The sequence below is a fragment of the Camelus ferus genome, chromosome 35, assembly GCF_009834535.1.
Source record: "Camelus ferus isolate YT-003-E chromosome 35, BCGSAC_Cfer_1.0, whole genome shotgun sequence".
Taxonomy (NCBI): Eukaryota; Metazoa; Chordata; class Mammalia; order Artiodactyla; family Camelidae; genus Camelus; species Camelus ferus.
In genome coordinates, this window is record NC_045730.1 from 16,432,241 (window position 1) to 16,460,002 (window position 27,762).

General features: G+C 38.2%; 1 protein-coding gene across 1 annotated transcript in view; it reads left to right on the forward strand.

Moving 5' to 3' along the window:
* Positions 1 to 27,762, forward strand: part of ITGA8 (integrin subunit alpha 8) — a 172,404-nt gene that overhangs the window by 501 nt on the left and 144,141 nt on the right. The window contains 3 exon segments of the mRNA XM_032474106.1: positions 667 to 800; positions 19,875 to 19,975; positions 23,105 to 23,228. Coding sequence (XP_032329997.1) covers positions 667 to 800; positions 19,875 to 19,975; positions 23,105 to 23,228 — 359 coding nt within the window.

A 27,762-nucleotide genomic window follows, 5' to 3' on the forward strand; every position in this document is an offset into this window, starting at 1 on the left:
GAACCCCGCCACAGCCTGGGTCCCTGCCCCTCTGCCGGGGGGACCCGCGCTTGTCCCCGCAGCCTGATGGAAGGCGATTCCTGAGAGCCCGTCCTGTTTGCCCAATTGGGGTCCCGTCTGGCTTCACACCACTAGCCCCTTCTCTCCCCTTCCATGCTAGATGTGCCTTGTGAACTCTGAACTAGGGACGTGTCACTTGCCTAGAATCTGAAAGTCCCGGGAAGTTCCTGGGACGAAGACTCGAGCATCATACAAAGGGGAACACGGGACCGAACAGATTCAAGCCAGTTAAAACTACGACCACAACATGGTCTGTTTATACATAGCCTGGAACAATTAAGTGTCTGGGCGCAAGTGCTGTCTGCTACAAGCAGCTGGGCTCTGTCCTTTGCTATTTTTTTTTTTTTTAAACTCTTTTCTCAACTCGCTGTATACATAGCTCCACCTAGGGAAGAATTAGGACTATTCGCACCGTCTTCCAAACCAGGTTTCAGACGCCCGTGGGTTTCCGAGAGGAAATCAAGTTTGACAATTGGTCTCCATCATGAGTACATTCCTACCCTGGACCCTGACCCTAGTCTTCGTGGGTAGGCTGCTCCAGAAACTGCATCGCCTGCGCTCACGTTTCTGATTCCCAAGGAGTAATTTTCTCCAATCCTTTCGCAGAGCGAGCGTCTTGGTGGGGGCGCCCAAAGCCAACACCAGCCAGCCAGACATTGTGGAAGGGGGAGCCGTCTACCACTGCCCTTGGCCCGCCCAGGGGTCTGCGCAGTGCAGGCAGATACCGTTTGACAGCACCAGTAAGTGATGTTTGTCATTCTCAATGGTGGGTCCCGGTTTCAAAGAGCCAGAGCCATCCCGGAGTCAACTCCCCATGTTCTTTGTACTCGTTTGGTCTGTCTGATGGGTCTGTGCAGGTCCTTAGAGAAATCAGCTTTTTAAAGCCTGAGCGGCAGGGAGGGAAAATGTTGCCTGAACCCCAGGGAAGGGACAATATTTTGAGCTTGGGTATTTGGATGCATCCTAGGAACTTCTTTTTCCTTACTCTCCAGAGATAAGCATTTTCAGGGTGAGTGGATGCTTTGGAGAAATACAGATGTTACACCTTAACCTTGGAGAGAATTTGGTTGCTTCCCAAGGACGAGTCTGGGATAAAGATCCTTAGCATTTACAGTGCCCAAACTCTGGAGGCAAGAGTCAGCTGCTACAGACCCAGACATCACTCCATGTTGCTGTTTAATTCTTTACAGAAAGAAAGAATTCTCTTTCAAAATACTGGACATTGGATGCAAACTAGTACAGGCAGAGTGTGGATGGATTACATTCATTTCGAAAATCCCTAGACAGATGTTTCTTATTTAATTAAAGGGAAAATACATTTTAAACAATTCAGGCTGGTTATGTTTCCTCTGGTGTTTTCTCCTTGGGTCTTGAGAAAATAATTTAAACTTAATGCTTTCAAAAACATTAACACTGAATGTTTTAATTTGTACCTCCAAAACTTTATGAATTCAAAAGGTATACATTATTGGAAAGCAAATACCTCTTTTTGGAAAAATGTGACTATGTCAATTCAAATAATGTTCTTTGATGAACAGTCAATTAAAATGCTTTTTGTGCCACACAACTATTTTATGGCATCATTCTTCATTATTGTTACATTAGTATAGATTTAGAATTTATGTAGAACATCAATTTTCAAAGAATTCTGATGAAACTGTATGGGTGGTATTTACCTGTTACTTTAACCGATTTACATTTTTTATTTTAAAAGAAAAAAATAATTTCAGTTCTATGAATATGCAAATCATTTCAAAGGGAAAAAATCCTATGCAAGCATTACCTTGAATTATGACCAAATCAGGAAATATTTTATAAAAGCATTTTAAGATTATGTTTTCATATGTGTCTATATATGGTCACAATAGCTCATTTACCATTTTAATAGTTCACTTATTTCATACCAATTTTAAAAGATTTTATTTTAAAGCTTAACTATTAGAAACTAGAAAATTTAAACCACTTGATGTTAATTTGTGAAAGAAGTCTTTCAATTAGTTGTTTAATCAGAACTTTAGATGCTTCTAATTACTGGCTTCCTGCTTGAGAATAAATTTCCTAAATCAGAAAAATTAAGCATAAAATTAATGGCATTTTATTAACCCATGTCAAAATCACTTGTATTTTACAAAGTATTTTAAATGTAAACGTTGATAAATAAAAACGTAACTTATTGGCATTATTTGAATTTAAGTTAAGAGAAGTTAGCATTTACATTGTGAGACATGTTTGATGTATTTTTACCCAAAATCAATCTATTGTCATGATCATGAATTTAGTAACATTCTAGAATATTCCCATAGTATATCAAAATATCAAATCAGGATCTGGTTAGTATATTTTTCCTTTAAAACAGGAAAAATCAGTGTCTGTCTAGATAAGTCACACCTGAATACCTAAGTACTAGTCCCAGTGGATGGCACAGTTCAGCACCTATGTGAAAACCACAGAATACAGACATTAATAGGAGTTTTAAAAAACTGACCACTCCCAGCCAACAATTTCCAATGTTAAATTATAATAGGTAACATTTTCCAAAAGTTCATTCTAAAGCAACTGTTTGAAGTGTTGAATTCAGTTTCCCACAGAGAACAAATGCTAAAAGATTGTGCTTTGGTTTCCAGAATAACCCACAGGAATGCACGTAACCCTTACTGTAGCTAAATTATATTTTCAATGAAACAGTAAGGGACAAACTAGTACAATTCTGACAATTAAATAAATAGGAAAATAATAAGAGTGTTGAGAAAAGATCAGTGTTTCTTGGAGACAGAGCACGAGGTAGATGGCATCTTCTGGGCAGGTTCTCAGGAAGGCACCTGGATATCTCAGAGGGCTTTAGAGATTAGTGCTGCTGGTTCTACACCATGTCTTATTTTGATTTTTTTTTTTCCTTGAGAGATGCACTCATCCTATTTTTATACTTGCAACAATAATCACCATAATTTGAGGATTCATTAATGGAACAAAGTGAGGGAAAGAAAGGAGGAGGGGTGGTGATGGATATTTCTGAAAGAATTGAGCAAGAAATGGAAAAAAAAAAAAAGCAAGGCAGAAGAGACCAAATGACATTTGTGAAAAACGAATAGTCTATGCTGGAATGAACAAAGCAGTGACCTGTGAAAACCTGGGGGAGTTGCAGAGAGAGGATAAAAATGACTGAGAAAAAGAAGTTTCCCATGTTAGCCATCAGGGGGTACTGTGGGCCCAGGAACCCTGGCTACTACTGGGAATGGCCTGAGAATGGATGGGGGAATAGGAATCAGAGGATCATGGCTCAGGTGTTTGCTACTGAGTGGGTGCCAGCACCAGGCACATCATTTCTATCAATACCTTTATGTGTGCACCCTGCGACGATGGAGCTGTTGGTGAATGCCATTTGCTGTGAAGCTGTGAAAGGGAGGGAGGGAAACAGCAGGAGCCTGGAGAGCTATTTCCAGTTTGACTGTTGGTTCTGTGGGCAGAATGTGATATTGGAACTCAAGATGAAAGGCAGAAACAGAGGCATTCTGACTCTGGCTGTTGCAGTCAACGCTACCAGATGTGTTGCATTTATTCATCACCTACTATGTACCAGTCACTTATATACATTATTTCTAATCCATAAAACAAAACAACTATGTAAAACTCATTTTGTGAATAAGAAAATGGACATCAAAGTTGTTAAAAACAAAAGATATATCCAAGACCACACAATGGTAAACAGTAGATGCAGGGCTGGTCCTAACAGACTGCAAATTCAGGGTAAGATCCTACAGAACTGAGACACTGCTCGCCTTCCTCCTTCTCCAAACCTCCACCCCAATGCTACCTTCATGAATTCCAATTAAAATGATCCTCCAGAGAAGATCTGAAAGGGGAAAGCAGTTTAGGTAGAGGTGGTAGAAGCAGCTTTTGCCTCTGTGAGAGTGATGAATTCCATATGCCCCTGATTTGCCACAGTTCCCCATGTGTGCCCTCTGGTGTCCTCATCAGCTGCCTCCTGTCTTACTCTCTGCCCATTGGCAGTGACATACAGTTTTCCCACAAAGAGAAAGAAAATTTCTCTGCTTGACAAAGTAGTGGCTCTGAGTGCTGGACACCCACAAATTGACATGCACATGACAGAGAGTGATGTGCCAGGCATAAATACATATCACATTGCAAATATTCCTTTGTGTAGAGAATCGTGGCTATCCCTTCCACTCTGTCTGCTTTTACTATTACATCTGAATTCAAGGCATTCTAAGTAAATTTGACCTTTTAATGACGTTGTTTCAACTTGTTCAGGCCCCCGGGGTGTCTACAAATTAATGTTTGCTGTGGTAACCTACTAAACTCTCTCAACTCAGATATTGGAGGAGACTGGCCTATAATTTAGTCCCTGAATCTGGTTGTGATCTTGAACCTTAGTTTAAGGTCAACTGCCTTTAAAAAAAAAACTGTCTTTGAGTTTGAATTTTTTTCATTAAATAGTTATTTTATTTTTGCTTTATCCTATAACCTGGATTAAAAAAAAATATTTCTGATCGTAAATGCAAAAACAGAGGAAGCTGGGAATTGCCTAGCCTTTCAAATGCGTGACTACTATTAAAATCTGTGGTCCTTTCAAGTACGGAAAAAAAGAAACTTTCGGGAAGCATATGGTGGTGGGGGAGGTGCAAAGAGTAGATAATTTTCCTGCTCTGTGCAAAATCAACTGGTTCCAAAAATGCTCTTCTCTCATCTCCCTTCTGTCTTTCCCTCTTACTTCACTAGAATAAAATTTCCCCATTGCCAAATTGATTTCTTTCACTTTTACCTCTAAACTATGCCCTGTGTCTTAAATGTAAAGCATCTCATCTGCCAAATTCATGCCTCTCCTTTCTGAATTTACTCCAAGGTTTGTTTTTTCTTTTTCCTACCTTTTCCAAACCCATGTGTAGTTACATAAAAACTCCTGGATTACAGCTCTCCTGCTGAAAGGGCAATGAATGAAATAGAATGAAGCAGACACTCCATCTTTGGAATGCTAGGAAGGCCCATTGCAACAGTAGTAACAAGAGTATAGTGCACAAATATTTGATTGTTTTAAACGGTCAAATGAAACATTTTGAGGAGAAAGATAATGGCATATGCTAATTAATGATGATAATCACAATAGCACTGGTCATACTGGAGGGGCGATACAGCTGGGAACCCTCCCAGTTACGGACCCACTTAAAGAGTGAACAGGAAGAGGTAGGGGGTACCACTGAGATTTGGAAAGACTAACAGAATTTGTCTGGCCTTAATTTAGCATCTTTATGTTTAAACACACACACACACACACACACACACACACACACACACACACACACACACACACACACACACACACACCTAAAGATGGAAGACAATTTGGTTAGGATATTTCAAAGCTCTAGAATGGTAAGATTTTTGTTGGAATTGTGTTTTAGCTTGGAGACCGGAAGCCTTTGTTGCGGGGGTGGAGGGGGGTTGGGGAGGAGAGTCTGTTTTATTTTGTATCCTGTGAGCCCACAATAAGGAGCAGCTTAAAGCATCTGGTGCTGTGACTGGTACAGGGTTGTTTTTTGATAGTATTGGGTGTGCCCTTTTTCTCATATGAGGGTTGGGGAACATATTGGCCGCATAAGTCTTGCTTTTCTAACTTCCTCTGAAAGAAATCAGTTTTTGTTCAGGAACAAAGCAAAGACAAATGTAGGTCAGAGCTACCCCAGTAAATGACAGAGGAAATAACACCAATGTGACAGAACTCAGAGACAGCAGAAATCTGGATTCTAGTAAGTTCAACTGAATGTGGAAAAAAAAAGGCGGAAGGCAGCCCAAAGATAACCTACTCCCTTTAAGAATGAATAATGCCAAATGATAACCACTATATGTAAAAATAGATAAAAACAAATTTCTTCTGTATAGCACAGGGAACTATATTCAATACCTTGTAATAAGCTTTAATGAAAAAGAATATGAAAATGAATATGTGTATATATGTGCATGACTGGGACATTATGCTGTACACCAGAAAATGACACATTGTAACTGACTATTCTTCAATTAAAAACAAAATAATGCCAGAGTTAGGACGTTTTGCTACTCAAAAAATATACATATTATATACACATACACACATAGATTAGGGCAGAAAGCTTACTCTGTGAAGTACGAATCCCACTGAGTCATCAAGGGCAATTAAGCTGGAAGGCTTAATTATTCTAGAAGCAATGATGGCTCCCATGGCTGATAAACTGGCTTGAAAATTTAACCAACATCCCTCAGCTTCTCCCAACTGGCTCAGACTTTCATGTGACAAAAATCAGCTATCATCAAGTCCTGATATGAAGAGGGAGGAGGCAGCAGTCTCTACAGTGCATAGCAACGGAGGAAGCAATTAGAAAGAGGAAGTCCTTGAAACTCCCTCTAGAAATGGGAAACAGATCTCCTCTATGGCTAGTAGAATGAGCGTTAGGCGCCTGTTGCTTAATCTGCAAAATTCTTTCAAGAAGCTGGAAGTGTGTGTGATGGAACAGGCTTTCAGGCTTTTGGCAGGAATGGTCCATGCAGCAGCTGTAGCATTCTGGGAGAAATGTAGGAAGTTGTCTTGAAATTGTTCTGAAAGCAAGAAAAAAAGCTCTGTGACATGTAAGCCACTGGTTAAGATGTGCACATTCAAGCTCTACCTGTTGCATGTAGAGTCCTGTATCTATGAGATGTGTTGACGGAGAGTTGCCAATATCTCTTGACAAGCTCAGCTCAGCTGTGCCCTGACTGACACCATCCAGATACACGAACATGAATTTTTGAGGAAGAGAGATAAAAGACTAGTAACCGATCTTATTAAAAGTGCTCACTTAAAAAGTACTTAATTTTCAAAATTGAGTTTAAATACATCTTCATAAAATTAGTGCATCAAGCAAGGTATACCTAGACAATGAAATGCTAAAATAGATTAAAAGTAATTTTAATTCTGTGTTATGTTATATGGAGGCTTAAGGTAGATAAGCAAATCACGATTCACCAATAAGCAACTTATACTTTAAACAGTCTACCTGATATACCGGTGTCGTTCTGTTATGGACTTCAGCCAGGCAGCTGTCAGACCAGCTGAGAAGGAATGGAGCTCAAATCCAGCCCTGCAGAAAAGCCAGCCCCTGGCTTTTTTGAGATTTAGTGTATTACCCCAAAGGTCTGCCAAGTAGAGAAATTCTTCTAGATTCACAGACACTGGTGAAATTTACCCTTTTAATTTCTTTAGTAAAAGTAAAGCATAGATTACAAAAAGAAGGCTTTACAAACATGGTTGCCAGGCATTAGGAGTAGGAAAGAGGGGTTGTCTCCAAAGGGGAGGATCAGGGGATTTTGGGGAGGTAATGGAACTTTCTGCATCTTGATTGTGATGGTGGATCCATAACTGTATGTATTTATTAAAATTCACTGAACTGTACATCACCAAGAGTGAAAATAAAACAAAACAATACAAAATGAGAAAGAAAAAAACGTTATGGACAGTGCTAGAGAGTTACATATCCGATATGAAGATCCAAGCTGATGGTATGGCCATTGCTATGAATATGGGGGATGAAACCCTTAAACTACACGAAGGTCTAACATAATAGTAGCTAGAAGCATAAGGACACATATTATCCCTGAAAAGCAAAGTAGGTTGCCTTACTGCCCCCCAAAGGGGGCAAACAATATGTCAGCTTGTCACGTAGGACCTTCTATATCATTCTTTAAATAAAGGATACTATGTTCAGGATGTGTTTGGCAAGAAAACTGTGAGTGGAAACATGTTAAATCAGAATAAATCTTTGCAACAAAGCATCATACTTGGATAAATCTCATATCCTTACTGAAATTCAAGCATGAGACCTCTCATTGGTGGTCATTAAACAAAGGAAATCTCACTTCAAACGCATTAGTAGAGTGATCAAAATTAGTATAACTGCACTGCAGGACATTGACTTACTATTTTAGATCAGTTTTATTATTAAGCTCTGATGTTTGACATATGGACACAGATTTGAATATGATACTGCAAAAGCCTCTGTATGGTTCTGCTCTGATTTACAGGACATTCAGAGGTGAGAGAGAAGGAATAGGTTTACACAAGAACCCTACGCAGCCCACATTACACACAGCGTCTCACCCTAGGTGTAGCAGCCCACGTCCTGGTGCCTCTCTCTTAGCACCCAAAACATCTTATCTTCCAGTAGTGATTTTTCTGGAACTTTTCTGACTCCTCTCTTCCTGCAATTCCAATGCAAAATATGTTCCTGAAATTAATTCTAATGTTGCTGCAAATCCTTTTTTAGAAGAAAAGAGGTGTAACACTAAAAAATTTTTTTTGAAAATCCTTTAACTATGGATTCATGTAAATTATGGTCTTAATCACACAAAAGTCTTATATACCCATAAAAAATGAAGCCTGCTAAGAATCTGTATTAATATGGGGAATTTCTTTTGTTTTAATGTTAAGTGAAAAACAAAATTCAAAATTATATTTGCAACTTGTAGGAGAGTACAAAGGGGAATAGGTAATGATAGGGTGTCTTTGAGACATACAATTAAAACTATTTTCTTCTTCTTTTTCCAATACATTTATTATTTATTTTAAAAACCACAAACAAGCATTTATTTATGATCAAGAAAAATAATGATAAAACTACAGATGCAACCATTTCTAAATGAAATTATTTGAGTTCACTGAAGATTAACAACAGAAGACCACAGTTTAGGTTCTGTATTGGCTGAAGGCATTCTTAGTTGCTTCCTTTTTTGTCTTGGGTATTGATGGTAAAGTAGGTTAGAAATGTACTTATTTATGTATAGGTGCTTATGTTTTAAAATACTGATCATTAAGGATGTTTTTAGTGATAGTTCTATGTGGAAAAGTAAGACAATGCAGAGTATCACCTGTTTTCATTCTAGATTGCTCCTGCACCAATAGAATCGTAGGCCCAGAGGTCTGACATGACAAATTCTAGAGACTCTTATTTCAGAATAAGAGAGCTATCTGTGGGGACAAACTGCCTTACTGAATCTGCCAATTTAATGACTGACTGCATCCAGAAACACCCTCACAGACACATCCAGAAATAATGCTTAGTCAGATAACTGGGGACCCCATGATCCAGTCAGGTTGACACATAAAATTAACCATCAGATCTTCTGTGAGACTCGCAATGCCTATTTTCCTAGAAAAGGCACTGAGAATTCATGAACTAAAGATAAAGAAATCTATTGCATTCATAGGATAGAATATTTTTTGACAGTCATTATTTTTCCTCACATTTCTTAGGCCAAAGTTTGCCCAGGAATTACTGTTGTATCCAACAACCCCAAATCTCTGGCTGAAACAGCCAGTTTATTGCTTGTCCACACTATCTGTTTAATCTAAGTTGGTAGGGAGGCTCTGCTTATTCAAGGTTCCTCACTGACACATGCTTTTACGATCACTCTAGCTGGAAAGGCATGTGGCAGATTGCATATGGTCTAGTAAAGCTTCCACTTGGAATTGACATTGGCTTCCTACATTTGGTGAGCCAAAGCTTGCCTAGGAGGTTGGCCATGCCAACTTACTTGAATATCTAATATTTTATGTTAGATTGGTGTGTTTACTCACACCTGCAAAAGTGTATGCACACCCATTAAAAGAACACTGGGAGAGAAATGCAATAGAAGAGACTGTCTTGCAAAATGTGATTAAAACAGATTTTTCTTCTGTTTCTAAAGGACATATTTTGCAGGACACAGTTTTGGGACCCTGAAATAATGTAGTTCCCTGGGGCTGCAGTTCTAATGCTCACACTTATGGTAGGGAGCAGACACATGACAAGAAAAGGAAGGTATTTCTATCAACAGATGCAAAGATATGAGTGAAACTCATACTGACCAGCAGTCCTCAACTTCTTCCACCTGGTCTGTATTCTCTAGCACAAATATTGTCTGAGAAGACTAAGTACCCTTCATCCTTTAAGTCAGGCTCATTGGGTGCCATTAAATCATAACGTCTTTTCTCCTCAAAGCATCCTTTGGTTAATTTTAACCCATTTTTACTTTTAAAATACAGTTGACCTTGAACAACAGGGGTTTAAACTGTTTGGGTTTACTTATAGGTGGATTTTGTTTTTTTCAATAAATGGGCCTTGAAGGATTTTAGTGTCCAAGGTGAATCCTGGAACCAGTCCAGAACATTGTCCAAGGGTCAACTATATTATCTTCAGGAACAGTGGAGTTGACAATAAAGCTTAGACTTACCAAACATTCAAATCAAGTTTCAGTGACTGACTAGAAGCATGTCAGTAACTATCTACAAGCAGATTTTGTCTTTGAATCTGGAAGTATGGCCATGAACAAAGCTCAAGACATTCACCTTGTAGAATTTGAATAGCCAGCGACAAGTTGAGAAAAAGTAAGGGGGTGTGTGTGCGTGCATGTATGCACATACGCACTTTTTTTTTTTTTTAGATTGACTGAGGTGCTGTTTTCCTGTTGTGCTGTAACAGATTTACCACATATTTCATGGCTTTGAACAACACAAATTGGTCATCATGCAGATCTGGAGGCCACATCTAAAATAGATCTCCTGGGCTAAAATCAAGAGGTTGGCAGAACTGTATTTCTTCTGGAAGCTCTGGGGGAGAGCCTGTTTCCCTGCTTTCTCTAGCTTCTAGAAGCTGCTCACGTTGCTTGGTTCATGGCCATCTTCCATGTTCAAAGCCAGCAATGCCAGCTGAGTCCTTCTTGCACTGCCGTGCCTCTGGTTCTCCTTTTCTGCCTCCCTCTCTCACTTTAAAGTATTTTTGTTATTACATTGGGCCCTCCAGATGATCCAGGATAATCTTATTTTAAGGTTGACTGATTAGCAACCTTAATTCCATTTGCAAACTTAATTCTCCATTGCTATGTAACGTAACATAGCCACAGGTTTTGGGTATTAAGATGTAGACATCTTGGTGGCTGTTATTTTGCTTTCCAAAGGTGGTCAGAGAAAGTTTCATTAAGGAGGTGGTGTATGAGCAAGGGTCTAAATTAAGCAAGGGAAGAAACTGTGTAATTGGGGAGCAGGGGGAAGGTTCTAGGTTGCAGGGAAGTCAATGTTAAGTCTGGAGATGAGAGTATTCTTGGGAACTGGAGAAAGGCCACTGTGTTAAAGAGAAGTAAGTCAGGAAAAGAGTGATAGAAAATGAGGCCGGAGAACCAGGTATAGGCAAAATTATACAGTACCTTGAAGGCCAGAGTTGGGATTTAGGATTTTATTCTGAGCAGTCAGTAGTGGTTTTAAGTAAACAAGTAATAGAATTTGAATTATGTTTTTAAAAGGGTCAGTTTTATAGAGTGTAGGCAACCAAGACCAGGAGTAAGGGGCTTAGGTAGGAGACATTCCCATCATCTAGTGATAGAGAAGCATGGTTTGGGTTCAATGATAGCAGTTAGGGTTGAGACATGGTTGGATCTGGGATTTATTTGAAAGGACAGTTGGTAGAATTTTCATTGTGGATCAGATTAAGGGCAAAGAATAAAGAGAAAAAATTGACCTGAGTGACTGGAGGAATGCGACTGAGACAGAGGTCAGTGGGGAAGGAGGAAATCTTAGAGAGAATACCCACTGAGTTCAGATATGAGAAATTTGAGATGCTCAGTGGACATCCAAGTGATGTCAGATGGGCAGTTGGATACATAAACTCAGAGTTCTGACAAGAGGTTTGGAAATTTAAATGTGGAAGTCCTAAGTATGTAGATGATACTTAACACCATGACTTAGGGAGTTAGTGTGAGTGAAGAGGAGACGTGAGGAGAAGCCAAGGGAAGCAAACGGAAAAGAGGAGGGAGGGGGAGAGGAGAGGTCAAGATTGCGATGGAGTCCTGGAGTTCCCGTCTTTTAAAGAAAAATTGGAGAACTGAGGAGAATGTATGAACAACACTAAGAAGGAGGGGCTGGTTAGGCAAGAGAAGTCTTTAAGCCAGTGAAGAAGTTCATGTGAGGTGAAGTAAGGACTGAATTCTGAATGTCTGACTTGGTAACGTAAGGTGACTGGTGACAGAAAAGAGCACTTGCAGTCGTGCGTGTGTCAGGAGAGGATGGGAGAAGACCAATGGGAGACGGCAGGTCTGTAGAGCCATGTTTCCTCCAAGGAGTTCTGCCCTCAGTGGGACCATGGAAATGGGATAGTCAAGAAGACGTTATTGGGTGTTTGTAATCTAAACGGAATTGTCCAGTCAAGAGGGAAGTGATGATGTTAATTGAAGGAAAAGGGGATGATATGCAGGAATAGATTCCTGAGTAGATGAAAAGGGATGAGTGGGACCGTTACACAGATGGAGGGACTGACCTTAGGGGAGCACAAAGGTGGTCCATACTTAGTGACCTCAGGAGGTGGAGTGAGAGTAGGTTGGTGGGTTTGGTGACAGGAGGAAGAAAATAATCTTTCTGCATTTCTTGTATTTTCTCAGTGAAGAAAGAAGCAAGATTATCAGCTGAGAATGAGGAGGTAGACAGATAAGGTTGAGAGAAGGAGAAAATGTAAATAATAGCAGAATGGCAGAAGAAATTGAGTGATGAAGTAATAGGTTTACCAGGCAGGACACAGGGACCAGGTGAATTTATAAATCTGAATTTATTTGTGGAAGGAATACAGTTTGCCTCTGTTCAACTTATAGTACGGTCCTATCTGTTTGGGGTAGAATTTAAGATTTCCCCAGAGGATGGTTCCATCTTGGGTGTTCATCTTCCTTAAGTATGCATTGTAGACACAGAAGGTTTAAGGCTGAAGTGCCTGCTTTGTGTAGCATTGGGAGTGGAGATTTTTTTTTAACCCACAAAATAAACCATTTTGTTAGATGACTGTTGGTTCCCTTTTTACCACATCTTCTGGCAACAGGGATGAGATCCTGAGGAAAATACAAGCCTACAACAGACCTAGTATAAATACGTGTTCATGTGCAATTGGGAGGCAAGTTTATGCAAACTTCATCCTGAAACCCAATCATATCCTGTATTTAGAAGTATTGCTTTGAGGTCATATTGAAGAGATTTATGTCATTCAGCCTGCTTCCTGAGATTCCCAAGCTGAGAGGTTTTCATTACTTCTTGAGGCAAATAAATTACTGGGCACTGAACAGAGGAGCACACTGTTCTCTTCACAATTGGAAGGTGACGTATAAATCAAATCGACAGTTCATGTTTACCCAGCTGTGTCTCTGGCCAAGATACTTGATCCCAGGTAATTATTCCAAGCATGAGAAAATCTAGAGATGAGAGAAAGTATGTAAGATTCAGGGAGCTGAAAGAAAGTTACTATGGGAATGACACAAGGTGATGCTCACAAGGTAAGGGTGGGCTAAGGCTCTGAAGAACTTTTGATGTTTTAGAAAGAACTCTAGGATCAAGATGGAGAATGAACTTGAAGGTGACAAATCTGGAGGAAGGGAAGCCAGGTAGGGGAGACTGTTGCAGCAACTGAGGCAGAAGACGTGGTAGTCACCACTAGGGAAGTGGCAACAGGCATGGAGGGAAGTAGACGGACTTGAGAGAGCTTCAGAAGGAAGCATCAGCTGGAACTGATCACTAAGTGGAATCAGGAGGTGCAGGATAGACGGTTGTCACAGATGTGTTCTAAGCTTCTGGCTTGGTCCATGGGGCTGCCATTATACTAGGTATAAATAGTGAGCAAGACAGATGTACTCTCTGAGCGCAAAATATTCAAGTCCAGTGGAAGAGAAGACGAGTGCCCAGTGGTCTTAATGCAGGAATGTGTGCTGTAAAAGGAGGAAGTGAGGGAGGTTTTAGGTGTGCAGGAAAGGGCTTGGATCCTTGACTAAAGAGGAAGATTTTTGTGTGGCCAGGAAAGCATTTCAGAGGGGGCATCATTAAAGATCAGAGCTGAATACTGGCGTGTGTGTGTGTGTGTGTGTGTGTGTGTGTGTACATGCATGCATGCACATGACTATCTTGGGGTGGGTGAAATGGGAAGGAAAACCATTCTGGCCAGTGTAGATGTGATGGAGAGGGTTGTAGCAGGCGTGGTCAAAGTTGAAGTCTCAGTCTCAACAACCCACCTGTAACAAGCTCTGCCCTTCAGACTTTTGTGTCTGACAAGGGGACACAGAGTGCTGTGTTTTGAACGGCTTATCACCTCCCTTTGGAGAGGTGATACTTTCACTCCGTGTCATGGGCTCTTCTAGCTGTGTGATATAAGTGAGCTGAATGCCCACCCAAGAAATCAACTCCGTGGCACCAATGAAAGCCCATATGTATTTCCAGAACAAACCTTACCTATGGCCTGAGTCACATTACATATGAAAAACATTTCAAATGATTTCATATGAGGTGGAGACAGATGTCTGGAGAGCAGTGGTGAGGCACTATTTGATATTAAAAACAGGAAGTTGGAAACGTGATCTTTATTCTCAGGAAGATGATACAGATGTGGAAATAACTGTGGCCCTCACCGGGGCCTGCCCTCACCTGGTCAGGCCCTCTCCTGATTAAAAACGTCTGGACAGCTCCCATGACAGCTTTATGTTTGTTGTGAGATATTCACGTTTTTATGAATAGATAGATGGATGATAGATCCAACTCATTCTTTTTCACTCCTGTATAGTTGTGTGCCCCTTTAATAGCTGCCCTCACTTATCTGTCCATTTCTTTTACATATGAACATTTAGGTTTTGCACTTTTTTCTACTGCAACAAACATGTGCCCTGAGCATCTGTATATCCAACTTCATCTGCATACAGAGAAGAGTTTCTCTCTGGCACCAGACTAGAAATGACATTGCTGGGTCTTAGCGAATTATCAAATCTGTTTTATCAGCTACGCCAATTGAACTTCCAAAGTAGCCACAATTTCCATGCACACAAGCAAGGCATGAGAGTGGGACAATAGGCTCTTAATACTGTAGGACTTCAGTTTTTGCCAATCTGGAAGACGATGAAATGGTACTCCGTTTTGTCCTGTTTTCATTTGCAATTCCCTGATTATTAGTTGAGTCGATCATCTGTTTATGCTTACAGACCATACACTTTTTTCTTCTGTAAGTTACTCGTCCATAGCCTTTGTTCATTCTCATGTTTGGTTATTAGTTTTATGGATTAGAAGAATACGACATATATTCTGAGTGTGGGTTCTTTTTTCGCATGCATATGCTGCAAATACTGTCTCCTCAAGTTTTGCTAGTCTTTTAATTTTATTTATGGAGATTGTCGTCCATCTGAAATTTATCTTTAGGATGTGGCATAGGTTTCTAACTTATTTTCAATACGAAAGGCCAGTTGTCTTAACATCGCTTACTGAACACGCCACCTTTTTTTTTTTTCCTTTGGAGAGTTACAAAGAACATACAGAAGAATACCGAGTAGTAAATTATTGACACACTACAATGAAATCTGACCCACCGCCTGTTTTTGTATGCCTATAAGCTGAGTAGTTTTTACATTTTGTAATGATTGGGAAAAATTTTTTTAAGGAGTAATATTTAATGACATGAAAATTATGTGAAATTCAAATTTCTGTGTCTGCAAGTAAAGTTTTATTGGAACACAGCCAAGCTAGAATATTAATTATCAGCCCTGTAGAGAAAACATTTGCAGACGCCTGTTCTGTATTATTCATGGACATTTTTTTTTAATGGTCAAGAGTGTACACATTAAATTCATGATGGTGAAGGAGGAGAAGAGGGGAGTGGAACTGGGGATAGACGTCAAAGGGTACTGTAATGTTTGTAAACATGAAAAAGCAATGGTCAATTCTGCCTGGTGGAAATACAAGTATTTGTTATATGAAGTTCTTGTAACTTTCTGTGTGCTTTTTTAAAAAATAGACTTTTTTTTTAGGGCAGTTTCAGGTTTACAGCAGAATTGAGCAGAAAATACAGAGTTCCCACATAGCCCTCCCCACCCACACATATATGGTCCCCTACCCTCAACATTCCTCACTAATATCTATCTGTGCTTTCTTTAAAAGCCTCAGAAAAACTAAAAAAAGAACAGTATATTTTGTAGACAATATTCTATATCAATGCTTATAAATCCGTCATATGTTTTAGTAGTGGAGAGGAACCTATTTTATAGATAACAGACATTTCTTCTTGACTTCCCTTGTTTATGGATATTTAAGTTGCTTCAGTTTATTAGATGAAACATAATATTCAAAATAGTTCATGAAACAACAAAACTTATACTTTACCACAGGTATGGAAGTACATAGAATATGTGGTTTAGATCTTGACTATGGCTTTTAAAAAAAAGTTTAATTGTAGTTGATTTACAATGTTAGTTTCAGGTGTACAGCAGAGTGATTCAGTTATACATATACATACCTACATATATTTTTTCTTTTCAGATTTTCACTTATATGTAATTAAAAGAGATTGAATGTAGTTCCATGTGCTATACAGTAGGTCCTTGTTGTTTATTTATTTCATATAAAGTAATGTGTGTCTGTTAATCCACAACCCCTAATTTACCCCTGCCTTCTCCTGGGCCTGCCATCTCCTGGGCCTGCCCATTCCTGGGCCTGCCCTCATATAGGCCATTCCGCGTATAGGTGACATTGTATTTGTCTCTGTCTGACTTACTTCACTTAATATGATAATCTCTAGGTCCACCCATGCAGATTGTTTCAGTTTTCCTGTCACAACTGGGACAGCAAAGGTCTCCATATTGTATCTTAAAGCATTTGTGTAATTATTTCTATTGAACAGACTTCTAGAAGTTGAACTCCATTGGTCAAAAAATGAATATTTAAAATTTTGATATATGTTGCCAAATTGCCCTTCTAAAAAGTAGCTTTGAGTTATTACCTTGAAAACAGAGATTATTAATACTTTTGCTAAACTGCTAGGTGGCAAATGTCTTCATTGTGGTTTTAACTTGAGGCTCAGGCTCTTTCCATGAATTTACAAGTTTATTTGATTTCTTTTTCCCTGCATTGCCTGTTTAGGTCCTTAGAACTTCTCTCTTTTAAATTTTAGTCTTTTTCTCTTATTGATTTTAGAGCTCTTTTATGTATTAAATATATTCTTTCTTTGAAAACAATTCATCTGCATTTTCATTTATTAACTTTGTTAATAGTCTTCTGCCACTTAGGAAGCCTCAAATCACATACAATCACTGTAAAACTTTTCCTTAGCTTTTCGCTTTGTTTTCTCCATAGTTTTTTGATATTCCAAGGAGAGAACTGCTTTGGTAGCTAATGGTCTCCATCATCTCCCAGGACCGTTGACCCTTCCAAGAGTTCTCTGGGGTTGAAAGTGCACTTGGGGTAACCAATGCCTTCCTTCTGCTCCAGAAGGATGTATGGTTCTATCCTAAATGTTTTGCCCCATGTCATAGGAGTTTGGTCAGGAAATAGAAACCGCTCTGAATATTACAAATAGGGAGGAATTTCTTGCAGAGTCTGAGAGGTTTGTTTACATGGCCACTGGAAAGACTGGAGATGTGAAGGTCAAGAAGGTCACTGCTGACAGATCAAGAAATCTGGACATTCAGAACTTGGTCTCAACAGTCAGAAGCATCAAAATGTGTGATTGTCAATGGATACTTGAGAGTCACAGGAAGAACATCATATATGTCACTGCTGATGCCCACGTGCCTGCCAGAATATAATGGCTTCTCCATCTTCTCCTCTTTCCAGATCTCTCATGAGCCTATCATTCAGCCTGAATCCTACTTGTAAGAGGGTCTGGAAAATGTATGTTACAGGCTTTAGGACTTTTGCCAGAAAGAAGAAAGCTTAGGAGGGCAGAAATTGTGCTCAATATTTATAGATATTATTACCTGGAGGTTGTTTTCAGGGAAGACCAGATCAAATGGAATCAACATTCCCCATGCATCAAAGGTTCACTGAGCATCAGTGTGCAAAAAATAGCACTAAGCTCTGTGTTGGGTTGTTTGGCGTGAAAGGATCTTGTTCAGAAAAGGAAAGTGAGAAACTAGGGAAAGGTCACTTTCACAGTCAACACATATATATTTCACTCATTTGAAATTTTATGACATTACAATATTAGATGTAAAGTCAGTGAATTCATGAAAATAATCAAACAGAACTTTTAAAAGGAGACTCATCCACCTTAAATATCAAGGAGAGGAGGATACACCTAGATCAAAACTCATGTCAGTAAAGAGAGACCTGGGGCAGTGGGGTTCTTCTCTATTATAATCCTTGCACTGGGGATGGAGTTAGTGATGTCTACTCATTTGTATTCTTGCTCCTGAAGAAATTTGTCACTAGAAAACAACTCACAGTTTACACTTTTTTCATTTTAATTCTATTATATTTTTCACGGTTTATACTTTAAATCAAGTTATTACACAGTTCAACTTTATAATAGCAGAAAAGATGCCTCAGGAGTTGCAGAAGCAGAGTCATGTTATTTTTCTCCAGCAAAATAAAGCCAACTGGGAGTAGATATTTTTGTGTCTGTGAGGTCCTTTCCAATTCTTGGAGTTAGGCTGTTTCCAGGTTTCTAATTAAGAGGTACTTTTAAAGGGTTGTATTGCTGCAAGATTTCTGTACTATATTCTTAGCTTATAAAGCACTTCCACATTCATTTATCTCATGTGATCTTTATGATTTTGATCACCTGTGAAAGAGGGAAGGGGGAAAGTATCCTCAGCCTCAGTTTACAGAAGATATTGAAACTATAAAAGATGAAATGAATTGCCAAAGAGCACCCAGTCAATGCTGACAAGATCCTTTCTCTCTGAGTTCTGTGATCTTGCCTAGATACAAATAGAAATGCTTCTATTTTCAATTTAATGCTCTAATGTGTAAGATGCTCCAGTTCTTTGCCAGATGTGTGCATTTTGGGTGAGGATTTCCAGAACTTGTTTTTTCTTTTTTAAAAGCCCAGAAACATCAAAAGCATAAGATTTTAAAGAAGGAAATTTGTAATTTTCTACTAACATATCAAAGTGTAAATTTTAGGTTAAGACTGAGTATATATAATTTTTTCTTTTTTAAACAGTCCGTAATCATATGTAAACTCAACTGAATGTTAATTACATGTATATTTTGGCCTCACTTAAAAGAAGTTAAAAGTTCATTTGTACTGCATTTATTATAGAGGCAAGGAGGAAAAATAAAATGCCTACCAAAGAGAACACATACAAATAAGGTGCCCTAGTATAAATGTCTTTTGCAATTCATTAGCTATTACTTACTGATGGAGCTAAGAACCTTGTGGTTAGAACCATGTGGGAAATACATTGACTAGGAACCAGGAGTGAAAGAAAAGATATCTGCTTTTTATTAAGACATGAAGTGTGTCATAATTAGGTTGAATTTCTACCCAGATGGCCCTCCTCATGCTGACATCTGCAAAGTGTGTAGAAAACTGTGTTGAGGTGTTATTTTCTGTGGCTGTGTGGACACACATTGCTCGGTTGAAAACCAAGGTCTTGCTTGAGCAGATTCCTGCTAACCTGTGCTGAGAAAAGCTGTGCTTCCTGGCCCAGGGAGATTCTCAATCGTTTCATTATCGGAAAAGATTCAGAATTCTTTAGAGGAGTTATCAATGTTTGGTCTTTCCTCTGATGCACATCAAAGATAAAAGTGCAGATTTATAAGACCCATAGAGTCCATATCAAGTTTACAGTACAGTTACCCCTGAAAATATAAGTTATTTTAAAGAATGCTTCTTTTAAGTTGTGAAATGTCATGTTCAAATATGTATTTTCACTTGATTGGTAGTTTTCTAGCTTAGTCTTAGTCAAAGAGAAATGCTCCATGTGTATGAAAATTGTGTTTCAAACAGTTTTAATGGGTAAATTCATTATCACATATTGGCTGCCGCGTTTTACAAATTGTTAACAATCCATGTCCTCCTTGTCAGACAACAGGAAGATCAGAGTAAATGGAACCAAGGAGCCTATAGAATTTAAATCGAATCAGTGGTTTGGAGCAACAGTGAAAGCTCACAAAGGAAAAGTGGTGGTAAGTATCAGCCGTGGGCTAGTTGGGTTGCTTTGGAATCATGTGTGCCCTGAAATGTTTTAGAATTTGTATCTACAAAAATCCATTGATGTATGATCACACAAAGATTTTCAAAGATGAGCTTATCAGCATTCCTCCCCCCCCAAAATTAGTGCTTAAAATTAAAGAATCTATTTTCGTCTTCTTTTAAGCTATAGGCAATTAAACTTGTCTTCCAGAAAATCGGTTAGACCTTTTTAAATATTTCAAAACAAATAAGGAAGATAGGATAATAAAAGCTTAATCTGAAATAGGTAAATATTTTATTGCTTAAGATTAGTTTAAAGGGCTGATTAAAATTTGACCAGAGAAATAGGATTAGTACTGCTAGGATTCTTTAAAAGTTAATCTACTGTGATGTCACTGACCCTCTTTAGAACTATGGGAAAGTTTTCTTTAAAAATATAACTGCTGGAAGAGGGTATAACTGAGTGGTAGAGTGTGTGCTTAGCATGCAGGAGGTCCTGGGTTCAATTCCCACCACCTCCATTAAAATAAATAAATCTAATTACCCCCCAAACTTAAAAAAATTAAAAATTATACATGTGTGTGTATATATGTGTGTGTGTATATATATGTATCAATTATATATATATATATCAATTACATGGCTCTCTGAGTACAGTGATACTTTTAAAGTAAAATTTCTACATCCCAAGTATAGATCTTTAGGCTTTAAAGTGCTATGAGTTTATGATTCTCTTCTCTATGGTTCTGAGTGATAATACATATCTAATTTATTGAGAAATAAATGACTGTATTAAGCTGATCTAGATTTTTTTTTTTTTTTTTACTGTTGGCTCTACTTTCCTTACAAACTAAAGCAGTAGCTTTGGCTCTTAGGATTTGTTTAAAGCTGTTTGAATTACGATCTAATAAGAATAAGTATCAAAAGGAAATGTCTTGCTTTCTTTGGTCTGTGGTTAACCGCCGAAAGAGATTTTTGAAAGAAAATAGGTAATGTATAAAATATAAATAGCCCTCTTTAATTACAAATCTAGAATTTACAATAGGCTGTCTGTAGAACTGTATTTGCATCAACATAGTTTTCACTTGGTAAAAAATGTTTTTATCCTTTAGTGATTTATGATATATACAAAAGCTAATTCCATCTAATAACTATTTGGGGTTAAAAAAATCTTTTGGTACTGTATTGATTTTTATTGTCTTGAAAATTTATAGCATCATTGTTGTGTGTTTACTTAATATTTGTAGGTGCCTTCAGAATTGTTGAAAATAAAACAACATACCACATTCATAATAAAATGGTTAATTTGAGGGCATGCTTGCATTTTCAAACTAATGTGATAGAAAATAGGGTAATAGTACATTTCAAGTACATTTACAAACATAATAAAGTACGTTCAAGGTTATTTTTGCTTTGAGCACTTAAACTCAGCAGAATAAGGAACTAAATTCCACCCTGTCTGACAGCTATTAGAACTGCAGAATGCTGTGAGCAGAAGGATCGTTCTGAATATTCAGGTATCATGTGTACACATAAGATTTGGGTCAAAGTCCAAATATTATCATGTCATCATGTTTCACATCAGTGTGAAACTGAGCAGGTATAAAAAAGATAACTTTTTAGGGCTGACAGCAGGTAAGGACTGGAAAGAATTGTGATGACGTTGAAAGTTTCTGTGGTGCTATAGAAAGTGAGACAGGTTGCCTTATACTGAGCCACACAAGTAATGCTTTCCCTGTCCAGACTCCTACTTCCCACTGTTCCACCTTATGTTAAATGTCTTAACCACCTAGCTTGTCAGTTCAGTAATAGGGCCCTAAGTTAAGGGAACTTATATGAGTTAGGCCAAGACCTCCCACTATAGAGAAAGATGAAGCCCTCAAAAAACTTAAGTTGTAGAAGCACCCTTCTCACTTGAGAATATAAGTTATCTTTACCAGAAGTCATTGCATGTTAGACTGATTACTAAGGACATGTTTGGAATCATGAAAGGACTTTAAAATTGGGAACTACCTCCCCTTTTCTGGCATTGTTTTAAGTGTGATGTCATCTAATTGGAAGAGGGGCTAGTGGTTCCATTTTCTAGAAATCTGTAATTCTGCATTCTTAGAAATGAGTGTTTGAATATTCAGATAAACTCACCTACAGAGGATTCAAGCTAGCAAAACAGAAGTCAAAAAGGTACCCACGTTTTCTACTTCGTTGTTTTTACTGTCTCTCACTCTTAGAAAACTTAATGTTATTTAACTTCCTTAAAGAGGGTTTCATATACCCTCTTTGATACTTGACAATCCTTTCAAATATCATGGTCTTCTTAGAATCCAAGCTTCTGAAGAAGCAACCAGAGGATTTCATTCAAGAAGCATGTTTTTCTTACCAATGTTTAAATTAATTTTTGTTTTGTCATGAATAAAAACCATTAAATGAAAAACAAAATTATGGTGATAAGGAGGTAGCAGGTCCAAATGTAGGTTATTGTTTAAAAAATTGTCATGTATATAGTAGCTGAACCACTATACTATACACCAGAAACTGACACAACATTGTAAACCGACTATACTTCAATAAAAAAAAGTAAAACAAAATAAAAAATTTTCAGACATACCCTCAGTGATAAACTGGGGGAATCCACAAAACAGAGGTTTACAAACTTGTCTGCATCTTGTGATTTGAAAGTTGTTTTTCTTTAAGCAACAACTAGACAAAGAAAGGAACTAGTTCTCATTTTAAGACATCATACTGTTTCATTCCCTGTTTCAATGTTCATTTGCTTTTATGCAGGTCCAATTAAAAAAAATAATATATGAGTTCTTGGCTTTTAGTAAATATTTACTTTGCCAGGCCACTTTTACTTGACTTAAAATCCTGTGGGGAAAATCCCATTCCTTTGTATATGCTTAATTTGTTCCAACCCTACAGTGCATTAATGTTGAAAACTGGCCTTCAGAAGTTTAATTAGTGCTGACTACCAAGGTCCTCATTAGCATCCTGGAGGCCAGTTAAGCCACCTAATAATTTAGCATTATTTGTTACAAATTCAACTGTAACAGCTGATGAGTCAAATCAAAGCATCATAGAAGAGATTTACATTAAAAAAGTTCACTGTCTTTGATGTTTCCCAGGCCTGTGCTCCTTTATATCACTGGAGGACTCTTAAACCAACCCCAGAAAAGGACCCAGTTGGCACCTGCTACGTAGCAATTCAGAATTTCAGTGCATATGCTGAGTACTCGCCTTGTCGGAACAGTAAGTTATTTTTATTCTCAAAACTGAAATATAGCTCAAGAGCTTTTCTGCTGTAGACAGGGCAAGGAAATCTTAAAACACCATTGAGAAGGAAAAAGCGACAGGGGTGAAGATGATTGAAGGTCTTACAGGATGACTTGCTGTGACTTGGCGACCAAGACGGGGAATTCTGCAGCTCCTCTTCCGTGTTTTAGAGAAGTTCTGTTTTTAGATATCCTACAGCTGACTTGATTGGTTCCTTATGTTAGGCCTTAAACTTTCAGTCTCTATTCAAAATTCACCCTGCATCTAGAGAATGCTGACTGCCCACTTGACTAGTTAATTGCAGGAATGAGGTTGGCACGATGGGACCTGGAGGCACGTTGGATGTGAGCGCCCCATCCAGCCTGTGTTCTCAGTGACTGTTGTTTTCTTTGGTGTGATATACCTTTCTCCTTAAAGTGCTTAATCCCATTTTTCAAAAAGATTCTGTACATTTGTAGTCCACATCTCATCTGGCAGGTCTAAGGATCTTCCAGTGACGTAGCCTTTAAAACAAGCCTGTAAGTGCCACTTTGGGGGCACTGCTATTTAATCACTTCCTTTTTGGGGGAAGACTCAAGGACTTTGGGACAGCACTATTGACTGCTCTATTCAAAGTCCTTTTGGCAATTTTCCCAGTTCTCTGTGTGTCATGTTGATCGTGGGTATTTGCAAGCAAGAAACTGATGGATTTTTCATCCTTAGTCTTGATCATTCACGAGACTATGTTGGAGAAAGAAATGGTGTTAGAAAGAAAATTCTAGTGACTGATTTCAGAATATTGATTTTTAAAAACTTAAATTAGATTCTCAAACCTCTAAAGTTTCCCTGTTTCATGTGAATATTTTTAAATTTCAAGATTAATTTAGGCCAGACAATGAGTAAGTATCAGAAATCAAACAATGGGGATAAAGAATGGATGAGTGATATTAGAGGGTTCCTAAAGATGTTCTGAGATTAGAAATCTAAAGGGCTGGGAGTTAAACAGCCAAATCTCTTGGTTTTGGTTGAGGATCTTGTCAAGGAGATTATATCTTTCTGTTTTAAAGTGCTGAAATAAATCAGCCACTTCTTCACATCTTAACAAATGTCAGCTGAATGACTAGTCTGTCAATTCAGAATTTTGCTTTAAATGGCTTCAAAACAAGTGTTCCTTGTCAATAATGAGGCTCAATTATATATTCATTCAGCACATGTTTATTGAACACACTGAGCACTAATTATTCTGTGTTTAGGGAATAAAGCACAGAACAAGAGAAAGCAAACCTCTGTTTTCAAAAAACTTAGATTCTAGTGCAGGAGGGAGACAGCATACATGTAAGCAATTAGGTTCAGATCCAGTAATCCCAGTTGTGGGTATTTATGCAAAAGAAATGAAATCACTATCTTGGAAAGATATCTACACCCCATGTTCATTGCAGCATTGTTTATAATAGCCAAGACATGGAAATAACCTAAGCATGCACTGATGGATGACCAGATAAAGGAAATGTGGTATAGATGTAAATATGGATATGGATATAGATACATACACAATGGAATATTATTCAGCCATAAAAAGAATGAAATCTTGCCACTTGAGACAACATGGATGGTTCTTGAGGGCATTATGCTAACTGAAATAAATCAGATACAGGAAAAATACTCTGTAAGCTCTCACTTATATGCAGAATCTTAAAACAAACACAAACTCACAGTGTCAGTTTGAACCATTATCTAAAAATATAAATTATAGTATGCTTACATTTTGAGTTACATGGGTACACTATATTGTCAATTTATTTAGTGTTTCCTTTCCTAAATAAAAGAATAGGTTGACAAATGTGTGTCAACTGAAATAAATGTGCAGCCTAAAAGTTAAGAGTTATGTTTTATTTGGTGGGAGGACTTGAGCCGGGATGGCAGCCTCTCAGATCACTCTGAGGGACTGCTCCGAAGGGGTAGGGGAGGAGCTAGGATATATAGGGGCTTTGCAACAAAGACCAGGTAGTTGGAACAATAAAAGATTGCTTGTTATCTAAAGGAAATCAGGCATCTTAAGTTAAAGAATCTAGTGCTTTTCTATATATGGGAGGAAGCAAACATTTGGGCTCACTGAATTCATTCCTTTGACAAGCACCTGGCTATCTAGGGCCAGTATCCTGTCTGTTCTTATTCTGAGTCCCCTCACAGTGCACCATTGTGAGTGGCTGCAGAGGCTGGGATGCTGGCCTGTCCTCACTGGGGGGTGGCGGCAGCCGCTGAGAATTTGGTTTCAGCATTCTTTGCTTACTGATATGGTTGCAGTATTTTCATTCACAGGTGAAAGCGGAGTTTAGGCTGAGTTGCACAATAGCTAAACAAATGGCCAGGAATTCCTCCCACTCTAGTAGCCATCTCTAGTGTTCACATCCTCATGGTCTCCCTCTTACTGGGAGTACTTCCTCCTCAAATGCACCCAAGGAGCAGATTTCCTGTCATCCCTAAGGAGTTCACAGTTCATTAACACAAAGCCAGCTTGTTCATGAACATATGGTCAATATCACAGAACAGGAATATCATTTTCAAAAGAGAATTTCAAGAAGACTCTCATGTTCAGTTCACACCATGAAGCCCGTCCACTGACACTTTGAGTGATTTGGGTGGTAATCTGCTCATTCATATTCATGGCATGCCTGTAGTTCTTACGGTCATTCATAATTCACTTGGGGATGGTTTACACACACCCTTCCATTCTCCTTTGGAAGCCAACAAACAGAAGCACGGTTCCCTGGATTCCTGAGTTTGCTCTGGGACATAATTGTAAAGTTCACAGGTGCTCTGAAGTTATGGGAAGAAAGATTCCTTTAGCTTTCATAAACTATAATTTTAGGAGGAAAACTTACTTTGTAAAGGAAATAACATCACATTCTATTATAGCATAAACATAAACATGTGAAGTTGATTATTTTCTCAATGACTTTTAGGAAAAACTACTATTTTCTCTTAATTTTTTTCAGTTTCCCAGTGTGAAGCAAAATGATTTCAAAGAACAGTCATGTTTCTTCCTTTCTGAATAATTTATAGTCTTAAAAATAAAAAGCCAAAGTTGATTTTAAAAAGGACTTATAAAAAGTGAATTAAAGATACATTTTTTATAGTCAAGATTACCCATGTTTGTTTACATAATCATATCATGTATTCAAATATATTTCTGTATGCATACAAATATTTAAATATATGAACTTTTAGAAAAATGGTACCTGGATGTTTTAGGTTATACAGATGAGATTTTAGGCCACTTTATAGCATTCATAATTATAAACCACAAAATACATCATAGAATAAAATACATTGTAAGATATTGTGCACTTAAAAATTTGTTAAGAAGGTAGAGCTCATGTTAAGTGTTTTCACTACACACACACACACACACACACACACACAAACAACAAACAAAAAAGCAATATTTGGTTGGGGGGGCAACACAAGAATTCTTTTGGAAGTGATGGATATGTTTATTCCCTTGATCGTGGTGACGGTGTCTTGTGTTTATGCATATGTCTAAACTCATCAAAATGTACACATTAAAGTGTACAATTTAAAAAATAATATTAAGTATACCTCAATAAAGCTAAACAAAAAGAACTTAGTAAATAAAAAACATACAAAGCATTAAGTGACATTTGAATTAAAAACAAAACATCGCAAAAATACAGTATATGAGTTTAAAAAAACTATTTTAAGACATAAAGGGAGCATCTGGAAAGAATGGCTGATGGCAGAGCTAAAATTAGCTAAGGACTAACCAAAGAAAAGGAAAAACAGAAGGCATTCTAGGAAAAGCTGGAAAGCCTAGATCTATTTCAAAAAGCTTCTGGAATAGGAAAGCCTGTAAATTCTTCCTGTAATGATGTTTTGCATGTTTGGATGTTTTACATGATTTGCATGTTTGGATCTAACTAGATAATACTTGAGAGTCCCTCTGCTGAACTACATTTCGGGTTTAATGTAAGCCCTTTAGAAGTTGTAGATAGTCCTTTAAAGTGCAAGTGACAAGCAGTACATTCCTCATCCTGATATCAGGGGATCCTCATCTCCTGGGTGGGGATCTACATGCTGACCTGCTATGGTTTAAAACACTGTGTAACAAAGTTCTATTGGATATTCAGGTAGTGAATTACATTGCACAGAATATAAAATAAGCCACTGCTAGAGAGTTTCCTCTTCTGTGAAAACTTGTGCCCCTGTGAGATGCATTGTGACCAGAAATGCAATATCCAGATTTACCTAATGATAACTGAATAATTTAAAGTTAATTTCCTATGAGAGATCATGAAAATCGAAACCATTGTCGGTGCCTCCAGCAGAAAGTATCCACCCAGGGGACCAAGTTGAGCGCTCTCTTTCTCAAGGCATTGCTTCACTCAGAACACGAGGGTGCCACCGAAATACGTTCCTGCCACTTGGGGAACTGGGAACACAGTTGAGAGGTGGAGGTTTTGTTTCTTCAAACAAACATGGGCTGTAAAACCCAATATAATAACTCCAGGGA